The sequence below is a fragment of the Lycium barbarum genome, chromosome 9 (assembly GCF_019175385.1).
Source record: "Lycium barbarum isolate Lr01 chromosome 9, ASM1917538v2, whole genome shotgun sequence".
NCBI lineage: Eukaryota > Viridiplantae > Streptophyta > Magnoliopsida > Solanales > Solanaceae > Lycium > Lycium barbarum.
The window spans coordinates 13564610-13577324 of NC_083345.1; the positions used below are offsets into that span (position 1 = coordinate 13564610).

At 36.6% G+C, this 12715-nt stretch overlaps 1 protein-coding gene across 5 annotated transcripts in view; it reads left to right on the top strand.

Moving 5' to 3' along the window:
• Positions 1-1242: 1242 nt before the first annotated feature.
• The window catches only part of LOC132609898 (probable RNA-dependent RNA polymerase 3), a 28479-nt gene continuing 17006 nt past the window's right edge, over positions 1243-12715 (top strand). For 2 of the 5 annotated variants that reach the window (XM_060324093.1, XM_060324094.1), the window contains exons 1-9: positions 1260-1808; positions 2530-2746; positions 2813-2972; positions 5473-5547; positions 10123-10273; positions 10975-11182; positions 11257-11344; positions 11445-11588; positions 12604-12678. In XM_060324093.1, coding sequence (XP_060180076.1) covers positions 1484-1808; positions 2530-2746; positions 2813-2972; positions 5473-5547; positions 10123-10273; positions 10975-11182; positions 11257-11344; positions 11445-11588; positions 12604-12678 — 1443 coding nt within the window. In that variant the 5' untranslated portion in view covers positions 1260-1483. Of the gene's footprint in view, positions 1809-2529; positions 2747-2812; positions 2973-5472; positions 5548-10122; positions 10274-10974; positions 11183-11256; positions 11345-11444; positions 11589-12603; positions 12679-12715 lie in introns of all 5 variants that reach the window. The other 3 variants (XM_060324098.1, XM_060324097.1, XM_060324096.1) reach the window with 3 other exon arrangements.

Below are 12715 nucleotides of genomic sequence, written 5' to 3' on the forward strand. Positions count from 1 at the left end.
TTTTTTAGTGCTCGCTATAGCGCAGTAAAATACTGCGCTATATAAAATAAAAAAAAAAATCTTTAACGCAATAAAATACTGCGCTAAAGCAGTTAACAACTCCGTCTCCGTGAACTGCTTTAGCGCAGTATTTTACTGCGCTAAAGGTAGTTTTGTAACTTTTTTTTTTGTTGGGGTATTTTGGTTCACTTGGTTTTTTATTGAGTCATTTTGGTTCCGGACTCCCAAAATTTTAGGGCGCCATTTCTTTTTATTTGGTGTTTGATACCTATATTAAATTTCTTGATAAATTCGATTTCGAGATATGCAAGATCGATTAAAGAGGGGAAGCATTTCCTAGCAAATTTTTTCAATTTTTTATGCGGAGTGCCCTTCAAATGCACTGGTCTTTAATTTTTGCCCCTCAAATTGGTGGTCTTTAATTTTTGCCCCTTTCACCTAATACCATAAGGTTTTGGGATCAAATCCCGATGCAGTAAAAAAAAAGACCATTTTGCAAGACAGAATTTTGTAGTAAAGTTAGGCCTATTCGGGGCAAAGTTAAGCCTTAAGGCAGAGTTTTGCCTTTAGGTGTTTTGAAAGGCTGAAGGTAAAACTCTATCTGAAAGTAGCAAAATTTTGCCTGAAGGCAGAGTTTTGCTTGCGAATCCAAACTCTACCTTGAATTTTTTTTAATTTTTGACAGAGACCAAGAGATTTTAGTGAAGGACAAAAATTAAAAATCATCAATTTAATGGGTAAAAATTAAAGACCACCCTAAAATAAGAGCATTCTTGCGAATTGCCTAATTTTTTATTCTAAGGTTCGAACCTAAAATTTTTAATTAAGGGAGAATGAAGCCTAATTTTACCTATAATTGATTTATAAGTTAATTTTTTTAAAAGATATTATGCAAAAAAAAAAACAGTGGGATTTCGTTATTGTTATTATGCAGAAAAAATAAGGCCGCTTTAGGCGACGATCGTATTAAGCCGCAATGAGTAAAGTACTTGTGCTTCAAGAACAATGAAATTACAAGCAAGATAGTCGAAAAAAAACAAGAAGAAAGTAGTCTGCTTTCCAACTGAACCCAAAAAGCAGGAAACATAGAGCCTGTTTGGATGGTTATGCCAATAAGCTAAAAAAAAAAAACTGTTTTAGATAAATTAAATTAAATGGGTTCAATTATTTTTTTGAGTTTATTTTAAGCATAAAATGACTTTAAACTAACCAGTCAAACACAAAACAGCTTATAAGCAATTTATAGGCGACCAATAAGCCAATCCACATAATCTTTTGCTTGAACAAGTGACAAAGTGTAAAAAAGAGTAAGCAGTGATCACCCAAAGGTTAGGAGTCTTCTTTTTCGCATAGAAGCAGCCCCTTTCCTTTACAGTCAAGGAGTAGCCGAAGCCCTTAACGGGAAAATTGTATTGCTCAAGTTTCTTAGCTAAAATAGACGCCTACCCCAGAACTTGTACTTGTATAGAGAAGGATTTCCATCATGGGTGATCCATTTGAGGAAGAACTTGATGTTCCTGCATGTATTCTTGAGGCACCCTTGCCGTGCTCTGTAGAGTCTATGATCATGAAAATATGCAGTGAGCAGTGTCAAAAACCACCAGACATTAGCATAAGGAGAAGGTTGAGTTGTATAGGTGAACAAGGGTCATTAGCAATGCTTAAAATCATATCATCTCGTCCCATAAAGAAGACTCTCTCTGGTTTTCTTGTTTACTTGATGGATCGCTATCCGGATTGTCTTTCCTCTAGCCCGTTTAACAGTCCACTTAAGCGCACTTCCCCTTCTTCTCTCTTTCCAACCCCAGGTACTCTTTTTCTGCTAAAATTTTAGTTGCTTTTGGGTGTGTTCGGTATGGAGGAAAATGTTTTCTTGTGTTCTTCTCTGAGATTAAGTGAATTTCTACTTGTTTTGTCACGAGTGGTTAGCGGATTTTTTTTTTTTCGGAAAATGCACCCCCACCCCCACCCCACCCCACTACACCACCTGGGGGTAAAGAATTTTTATAAAATATATATATGAAGTAGAAAATTGGGAGTGGAGCAGGGGAGTGGTGAGGGGAGGGGGCAAGAATTTTTTTTTCCATTTTTTATAATTTTGTATAAAAGTAAAATAAGTATATAAAATAGAAAATTATTGGGGGGGTGGGGGGGTCGGGGGTGATGGAGGGTGGGGGTGGGTGGTGGGAGATAGGCGAGTGGTGGGGTGGTTGGGGGTGGGTGCTTTGGGTGGTGGAGGGGATGGGCTAGTGGTGGAGTGGTTGAGGGGTGGGTGAAGACTAGGTGTATTCAAGGGTGGTGGTAAGGTGGGGTTTGCTTGGGGGGTGGGGTTAAACGGTGGGATGGTGGTGGGGGGTGGGTGTGGGTCGAGTTCTAGGGTGAGGAGGAGACAATTAATGCGGAATCACATTTGTGGGACTGGTTTTCCTAAAGAAAATTTTGTTGAGAAAAAATGAAAAATGATTTCCTCCATACAGAACACGTACTTTGTCATAAACTAACTTATATGTTTCTACTTTCTATGCTCAGAGGGTAAAAGTGTACCAGGTGAAAGTTCTTCTAACTCAAAGCTTGAGACTGGCTCCTCATCCTGTGCAAGCCCTCAGAAAGTTAATCGCCGGTTATCGTTCCACGAAGAGCCTAAATCTAATTGTAGAAGAACCTCACCTAATATCAGCCAACAGTTGATGGTCCTCAGTGAACTTGAATTCCGAAAATTGTTTTTAATATTGAGCTACATTGGAAGGTTAGTCCCAATAGCCTAATCTTACACTTGGTAACTGTATGTGACTTGAATCTCTGCTGTTGGCAGCAAAATGTTGGAAGATGTTATATCCCCTAAAATTGCTGATGATATTGTAAGAAAGAAAAATCTTCCCATGACTGATTTTGAATCAGAAATTTGGAATACTTTTGGAAAAGCATGTTATGCTGAGTCAGATAGATCAAAGGTACATAACCTCTCGTCGAAGGTGATTCATTTTTTTAATTAATACAAGCATATGCTGTTTCTCACCTTCAATCTTTTCTTTTTTGTATGGATTTTTATGTGGTTTTATATATTTGATAATTACTCTATTGCATCTTATTTTATCCTAATTTGGTTGCCTTCTTATAATCTGGCATGATTATGTAAAGAAAGTTTAAAGATAAAAATTGTCTAGTACTTGCTGAAGAAAATGGGGAGCCATACTCCGGCCTTTGTGTTTTGAAGATTACAACAAAGAATACATACAAAACTTTTTTTTTTTTTTTAAAAAAAGGATAAAAATTTGAATTTCATACCTTAATATGCAATTGATATAAATTGTTACTAATATTTGTTGAGGAACATGTGGCGCCATGTTCTTGGTTTTCTTTAATTGTAGAAGTGTAGAATAAGCTATGTTACTTGGATCCTTCACCACTTTCCTTGACATATACGTGCGAATGGGTGTGGGGATTGTGAAGATCCTTTGGCAAAAAACTAGAGTACTCGTATACAGAGGCAGATCCAGGATTTGTATGTTCCGGGTGCCATATTTTAAAAAAAATCCAAATAGAGTAAATATTTGGTCGGTTTGATGACGTTGAGCTTTAGGTCGGGTTATTCGTTTTTTCAATTTTGATTAGATAAATCGATCGAACGGAAAAATATAATAACTATAACAACTTGGCGCCTGACGTTTTTGTTCTGACCTGAGAGAGAAGATATTTGAACTATAAAACTTATGATAATTTAACTTTTTATATTAAGCAAATAATTAATAAGAGAGGAAAAAATAAAAGCAAGTCAAGAGGAATTAACGAAAAGAAGGAAAAAAAAAAAAAAAAAAAAGAAAGAGGCAACTGATATAAATGGGTTCCTAAATTTGTGGAGTAATCCCATTCATTAAGATAAATTCATTTTTTAAAATGTATAGCTGATACTAACTAATAATGGGTTCCTAAATTTGTGGGAATTTACCGTGTATGTGTGCTGCTGTGCGTTTATTTAGTGCAGCAAGCAAAAAATTTTGTTAAAAATGTTGCTGGTGAAGCTCGAACCCTCACCACCGAGGGAGGCAGCCTTTGCCCTTTGCCACCGGCACCGAGTCATCATCTGTTACTCCGGGTGGCAATCAAATTATTCCATATTATTTTATACTAATGTATACATATATACGTAGCGTTTTCACTGAAGCTAGCGGGTGGCATGGCATCCCCTCGGGGCTTAATAGATCCGACCCTGCTCGTATACTTGCAAACACCTTACTAGATACACACTTGTAAACCGGTCCATGTAACTTAGACTCTTAGAGTATAAGTAATATAATTATATAAAGAAGAGTGAAAGTATAGCGTTAAACTTTTGGTGGTATTTAATGTGTAATAGAACTTAAAGTTTAATGAGAGCGGATAATATTTTAGAACAAATTGAAAAAAATAACAGGAGAAGTATTTTGGGACAAAGAGTCTTAGTGTTGTCTATATCATCAGTGTCACATTTGTTAATTTGAGGAGTTATGCGCAGGTAGCTCAAATTATAGCATGGCCTAAAGACAACACTAAAATCCTGGAAGATGAAAAAATAGAGTTGAGCCAGTTTAAGATCGATAAGAGCTTTTTCAAAAGCAGAATAGAAAATCTTCATAAGTGCTTGAATAGGCCCTTTCAAAGCAATGATTTGGTTCCCTCAGTCGTATTTGATTATAGCTGTGGATAGTTAGAAGTACCTGTTACATTGCTGACAAATAAGACAACTATGGTATCTTTTTCTTAACAAATGTGGTGTGCAATGGGTGATGCCTGAAACTGTCGAAAGAGTGTTGCGAAATCAGAAACTAGGCACAAAGAAGCTTAAAGCAAGCAGATTTGGAGAACCATCCCTCTTGCATCATGTGGACTATTTGGCTTGAAAGCAATAAGGGATGCTTTGAAGACCATAAACTACAAATATCATTTGTGAAAAACAGATGCTTTCAGAATTTATAGTTTTGGTGCAGGAACAAAATGATATAAAACATATCTTTGTTTTTTAATTCTTTGGGATTGTAATTGTGTATGCATATTTGTAATCGCTTGATGTAATTTTTGCAGTACCTTCTTGATACTCTAGGTAGGTCTTCATTTTTGGGACAACCCAAAAGATTAAAAGGTAGGTCAAAAAGTGGGAGGAGGAGATTGTTGTTTAATGACCTAGATTCAAAGCCAATTTAGTTAGAGCCAAAGATGCACATCTAAATTGTAAATCTGAATTGCTTTATAAGCTAAAAATGTCCCACAAGTAATACTTAATTAGTCAAACATGGGTTCCTGTCTTCCTCTTTTTTTGGTTTCCCACTCGCTAATTGGACATAGACAACACACATAAGTTGTACCTGTGGTTAAGGTAGTGCTGAAAGATATGCAATTGTGTCGGCTTATTCTTTCATCTATTTTGTGGAGTACCCCTTAGCCTAGGTATGTCGTGATGCTGAGCACTTGTTTTACAGATTTTCTTCGTCATTGCAGTACTTGGACTGGAATTGCGGGAAGACACATCTATACTATTGCCACATTAAACAGAATGGATACTGTACCCTCAAGGTTCGTATTGTCAATCCGTGGTCACTCGTTTCATAGATCATTTACATTGCAATCCTTACCTCTTGTTAATGGTTTTTCTAAATCCTCTTTTCCATCAAAGTGTTGGAGGGAGTATTGCTAGCGTTTGAAGAACTTTTTCATACTGAGCATAGAAATGAAACGGAGAAATTGTTATCTCTAGCAGTATCCCAATTCGTTTCTTTGTATATCGTTTTCTAGTTAGAGTATTTTTCTTATTTTTACTTGTGAAAAAAAGGACTTTATCTTATTTGTCTTCAATTTTTAAGAGATTTTAGCTTATTCAGTGACCATCAATTTTGGCTTTAGGATTTTTGCGTAGCATAAAATTTGATAGTATTTAAATCATGTGCTATCCTTGTATTGTTAAGCTTATGAAGATTTTTAGCAAGAAGAAAGGGCTTCTTGTATTTCTAAAATGAATATACAATCCATAAGAATGGGTACTTGTACATGAGTTCTAAGACTAAATAAGGAAAGACAATATTACACAATCAATTCCTAATCATTTACATCAATACAATATATTCCTAAAATTAAGCTATCAATCTTAATCATCAATATCAAATGAACATCTCAATCTTAATCATTAATACCAAATCAACACTTCCCCTCAAGTTGGTGCAAAGATGTTGCACATGCCCAACTTGCAAACCAGTGTATGAAAAGTCTGTTTGTTGAGGCCTTTAGTAAACACATCAGCTAGTTGGTTTTTTGATGACACGTGGAATAAACTCAAGACACCACCGTGACTTTTTCTTTGATGAAGTGTCGATCAATTTCAACGTGCTTTGTTCGGTCATGCTGGACTGGATTTCGAGCTATACTGATTGCAGCCTTGTTGTCACAATACAAGGAAAGTTTCCTTTTTTCAGACAATCTCAATTCTTCTAGTAACTTTTGTAACCACAAAAGTTCGCAAACACCCTGGGCCATAGCTCTATATTCTGCCTGCGCACTTGATCTAGCAACTACACTTTGCTTCTGGCTTCTCCAAGTGACCAAGTTTTCTCCTACGAGTGTACAGTAACCGGATGTAAAACTTCTGTCATCTAAAGATCCAGCCAATCTGCATCGGTAAAGGCTTCTATTCGGAAGTGACCATGTCTGGAGTAAAGTAGACCTTTTCCTGGAGCAGACTTCAGATACCGCAAAATGTGAAAGACAACTTGCATATGAGGATCCGAGGATCATGCATAAACTAACTCACTAGGCTGACTGAATAGGCTATGTCTGGTCTAATGTGAGAGAGATAAATGATTCTTCCAACCAGCCTCTGATATCTCTCTTTATCAACTGACTTTCCAACTCCGCTTTGTAGTTTGTGATTGCTTTCAATGGGTGATTCTGCTGGTTTGCAACCTGTCATACCTGTTTCTTTCAAGAGATCCAGAATATACTTTCTTTGAGAAATAAAGATTCCTCTTTTTGATCTAGCAACTTCAATTCCCAAGAAGTACTGCAATTTTCCTAGATCCTTGATCTCAAATTCCTGTGCCAACAACTTCTTCAATCGGGTCATCTCGTCTTTGTCATCTCCTGTCATTACTATGTCATCAACATAAACTATGAGAAGAGTGAGTTTACCCTTTAAATGTCTTATAAAGAGGGTGTGATCCGCATTGCTTTGTTGGTAACCAAAGGAGATCATTGCTTTATAGAATCTATCAAACCAAGCTCTAGGAGATTGCTTCAATCCGTACAAGGCTTTCTTCAGTCTGCATACCTTTCCTTGACTTTGTTTAGTACCAAAACCAGGAGGAATCTCCATGTACACCTCTTCTTCTAAGTCTCCATGAAGAAATGCATTCTTCACATCAAACTGTTGCAAGTCCCAGTCAAGATTAGCTGCACAAGATAGAAGAATTCTAATAGTATTCATTTTTTGCAACAGGAGCAAATGTCTCTTGATAATCCACTCCATAAGTCTGAGTGAATCCTTTAGCCACCAATCTTGCTTAGAACCTTTCAATGGAACCATCAGCTTTATGTTTTACAGTGAAGACCCATTTGCAACCAACCAACTTCTTGTCTGGTGGTGATGCGACAAGTTCCCAAGTCTCATTCTTTGATAAGGCCTTCATTTCTTCCATCATAGCTTGCTTCCACTTAGAATCTGCAAAAGCTTCCCTCCAATTCTGGGGAATAGACACAGAAGAAATAGACAAGGCAAAGGCTCTATAGTAGGGCGATAAAGAATTATAAGAAACAAAGTTAGATAAAGGGTGTTTAGTGCAAGATCTGACTCCTTTTCTGTGAGCAATAGGCAAATCTAACTCATTAGGAAGTATAGATAACTCACCAGAAGAAGAAGGTTCGGCTTCGGCAGGTTGCACGATGGCTTCTTCTGCTCTATTTCTCCTTGAGTAAGTTATCAAATCAGGCCTATCCAAACGCCCAACAGTCTCCCCCTGAATTCTTTCTCCAATTTCACTTTCTCTTATGGCAGTAGTTTCAATAGTCTCCCCCTGAATTCTTTCTCTAATTTCACTTTCCCTTGTGGCAGTAGTTTCAACAATAGAACTAAGAAAAACCATCTCTTCTTCCTTATAATTCTCCCCCTGAAGAGGTGATGGTGTAATACTGAAATAGGGCTCAGATTCCCGAAAGGTAACATCCATACTGACAAAGAATCTCCTAGAAGGAGGGTGATAACATTTGTACCCTTTCTGTGTTGGAGAATACCCAATAAAGACACATTTAAGAGCTCTAGGTTCAAGTTTCCCAGAGTTCCTAGCGTGAACAAAGCAAACACACCCAAATATCTTTGGAGGAACAGTATAGCCATTTTTACCCTTTAAAGCTTCTAAAGGACTCCGAAAATTAAGAGTTTTAAGTGGCATTCTATTGATGAGGTAGGCAGCTACTAGAATGGCATCCCCCAGTAAGGCTTCAGCAGATTCATGGTAAACAAAAGGGATCTTGCTACTTCTAACAAATGCCTATTTTTTCTTTCAGCAACCCCATTTTGTGCACTAGTATAAGGACAACTAGTTTGATGGATTATCCCAAAAGACTCCAAGTAAGCTCCAAAAGTTTTATCCATGTATTCTGTGCCATTGTCAGTTCGAAATATCTTTACCTTAGCCTCAAATTGAGTACAAATCATCTTATGAAATGACTTAAAATAGGAGAAAACTTCACTTTTGGCTTTTAACAGATATACCCATGTCATTCTAGTGCACCAATCGATAAAAGTAACAAACCATCGACTACCAGACAAAGAAAGTGTTTGAGTAGGACCCCAGACATCAGAATGAATAGTCGAAAAGGGAATTGTGCTTTTATTGTCACTCAGAGGATAAGAGCTTTTAGTGTGCTTGGCATATTCACATGCATCACAAGACAAAGATTCAAACTCAGTTCTAGAAAATAAACCAGGGTATAACTTTTTTCAAGCAAAAAAAGATGGGTGTCCCAACCGTCTATGCCACTGTATTATTTCTCGGTTGACATCCTTATTTCCTACAAAAAAGGCCTGACCAGAGTCTCGAGTTCCATCGATCAAATATAAGCCGTCATGCAATCTACCACTGCCAATCTTCTTCCCTGTATGAAGGTCTTTAAAAACACAATAATCAGGAAAGAATCTGACACTACAATTTAGTTCTTTGGTGATAGTGCTAACAGAAAATAGGTTAATAGGAAAATCAGGCACATGAAGAATGAATGATAAGGTAATATCAGGAGTACAAAAGATTGAACCTGTTCCAGAGACGGGTTAGGGAGCCATTGGCTATTCTGACATAATCCCCTTTGGGACTAGGAGAGTAATTTTGAAGGCCTTTAGAAGAGCCTGTCATGTGTCTATTCGCACCAGAATCAATAATCCAACAATTAAGCTGAGCATTAAAAGCAATACCTGACTGCACATAATTGGGGCTAGCAACACTAGAAGAGTCAAGTTTGTTCAGAAGACGTCGAAGATGTTGAACTTCATCTTGAGACAAAGTCTCTCCAGAAGTAGTGTCACCCATATTATCTGGATGGGAAGGGTTAAAATAGGCCTACGACCCGAGAACTGAAAAAAAAAATCCAGAAAAAAATCGCCGGAAAGTTGGCTGCCACGCCGGAATCCTAATTCTGGTGATCGGAAAAAATCAAAACTGATAGGGATAGGCTCAGAATGTTCCAGCGACCCCAACAAAGAAAAATAATCCAGACGAACTGAACGGGAGGAGTTTTTTGTGCGGACAGCCACAAAGAGAGAGAAAAACTCGACCCCTTTGATAAAACACGGAACCCTAGTGCTGCGAGGGAGAAAACTCACCTCAAAAAGGCAGCAATGGCTCTGATACCATGAAGATTTTTAGCAAGAAGAAAGGGTTTCTTGTATTTCTAAAATGACACAATCCATAAGAATGGGTACTTATACATGAGTTCTAAGACTAAATAAGGAAAGACAATATTACACAATCAATTCCTACTCATTTACATCAATACAATATATTCCTAAAATTAAGCTATCAATCTTAATCATCAATATCAAATCAACAGCTTATATACCCTAGTTCTTGGCTTGACATTAATCAAATTATTGGGCTTTAAATTATCCAGGGTCCATACTTGAGCACAACAAGGACTCACTTACAGAGAGCCCTGGGAGATGACAATGTACTGATTGTCAAATTTGTTGAAGATACATGTTGTGCCAATATAATTGTTGAGGAAGGCATTCTTGTTGGCTTGAGACGCTACCGGTTTTTTGGTGACATTGCATTCTTTTCCTTGATTTATGAAATTCCCTTTCTTTTTGTAAATTATACATCAACGTGTTATTGGTATGTTTTCTTGAAATTTCATTTTGGTTCTTTTGAAAATGACAAAAGAAGATAAAAAAACAACTTGCTGTAAACTTGAAATTTGTTGTTAGCAACGCAAAGAAAGACTGCTTATGTAGGAATTTGGAGCAACATGAAACAAGGAAATTTTTCTGATTGTTGGAATGAATATTCTACACAATACTCTAAATGATTCTCTTGACTTTCACTTGAGCTTTTAATCTTGAAAAGATGAAAAAAGAGCTGCTGTTGAAAATGATTGTTCGCGGCATAAAACTGGACTTCTTTGAGTTTATGAAATAAGGAAGATGCCTAATTTTTGATATTCCAAATTGTTGTGGCATAATCATTAAAAAATCTACATTATATTATAATGGTTCTCTTGATTCTTTTTTGAAAAAAAAAAAAAAAAACTACGCTTAGAGAATATCATTAATGATTCTAAAGAAACTCTTAATGCGTCTCCCAACTTTCAATAATCCCCATCACGCCACACTATGACAATCATTTTCATTATTATTCTTGTTGTTATTGTTACCGTTATTATTGAAATAATTGCTGTTACACCTGATAATCCTAACCTTTGGCTCCATTCTAACTCTTTGCTGACGGTATGGTTCTTGTGCAGTGTATAAAGATGATAAAGAGAGGAAGAAAAACCCAGCTATGATGAAAACAAAAGCAGCTTCTTTGAAGTGCTACTTTGTTAGGTTTGAGTCTACTGAAACTTGCAATGATGGAGGATCTTATGTGTTTTCTACCAAAAGAATCAGTCAAGCAAGGTGTCATTTCATGCATGTGCATAAGGTTTCTAATATGGCAAAATATGCAGCCAGGTTGGTCTCCTCAATAATTATATTTAATAATATTAAACTTTCTTAGCCGAGTAGTAAATCATGCATACATGCAGGCTTTCATTAATTCTTTCAAAGACAATTAAGCTTCAAGTGAATCTTGCTTCTGTCACCATTGAAAGAATTGAAGATATACTTTGTCGGGTAGCGATTTTCTGTTTTCATATATTTCTACTCCCTGTTGTGTTTTTCGGGTAACTATGTCGAGTAAATTTGTTTATCCTTTTATTGTAATTAATTGTAGGATGAAAATGGTTGTACTATTCATGATGAAGATGGCGAACCTCGTATACATACTGATGGAACTGGTTTCATATCAGAAGATTTAGCAATGCATTGTCCCAAAGATTTCTCCAAAGCAGAATATATAAAGGATGAAAATTATGAGGTGTGCATAATCTTTTTATTTTTTTATTTTTTATAGAAGAGAAACCCTGAAATTGGAATTTGTTCAGATTTATCGTTTCAATGCCGTATAAAGAACTTACCTGAGGAACTTCTAAGGAAAAGGGAAAGTGAAATTTTTACTTGGACCAAGAGTAGGATTAAAGATTACAAAATTTGAGGTTTAAATGTTTGCGCAATCTAGATTTTTCATAAGCTACAATCCTATTTCTTCTTCCATACACCACCATTATTCCTTCCTCTTTTTGTGCTTCCACCGGTTGCCTTTCCTTATTGATCCTGTTGTTATTAACAATATCAACATCACTCCTTGCCTCTTGCTCGATGATCTGCAAGAGTTCTCCTCCATTCCTTCAAAGGACACCCCTAAGTCCATTCCTTCAAAGGACACCCCTAAGAACTTCCCAAAAGTAAGATATTACTCGATTGCGGATCGGTCATACCAATACTTATTTGATTGCAATGAAAAGGAGATTAGAAAAAAATATTGAAGGAATCTTACCATCACAAGGCCTCACCACGCTCCTGGTAATCATGGTATTGAAAGAACCCACCTTTCACTTTCGTTGATTCTTGAATTGGTTTTACACATGATCAATTCCGTTAACTTGTAGTGAATTCATTTGAATGTTGTTAGATTGGACCCAAAATATTGTTAATTTGTAAATTTAAAGGACTGCATCTGTTCTGTTTTACATAAGAAGGATGAAAATGGCCAAACCCAAAATTAACGGATTATACATGAGTAATTCAGTTGATGTTTGAGGAAATCTGTTAGAATTCGGGTTGGTTAGAGCAAAAGTATTCCAATCTTGTAAACTTAAAGGGCTAGATTTGTTCAGTGTTAGATGAGGAAGACAAAAATGGAGCAATCCTTAAACTTAAGGGACCATTTTAGTTGAAGCTCTTTGGGATTGTGCATCGTCATTTGCCTCTGCTGATATTTGTTTATTCTTGGACTGGTATAACTCTCCATTAATCAAATAATCTTTTTCCAGAATTTTGTTGATATTGTGGACCTTGATGGCATGACTGCAGAAAGAAGAGCGGCTGGATCATGGAATAGGGAACCGGTATCTATTCTATGAATACTTTATTATACTTGATTTT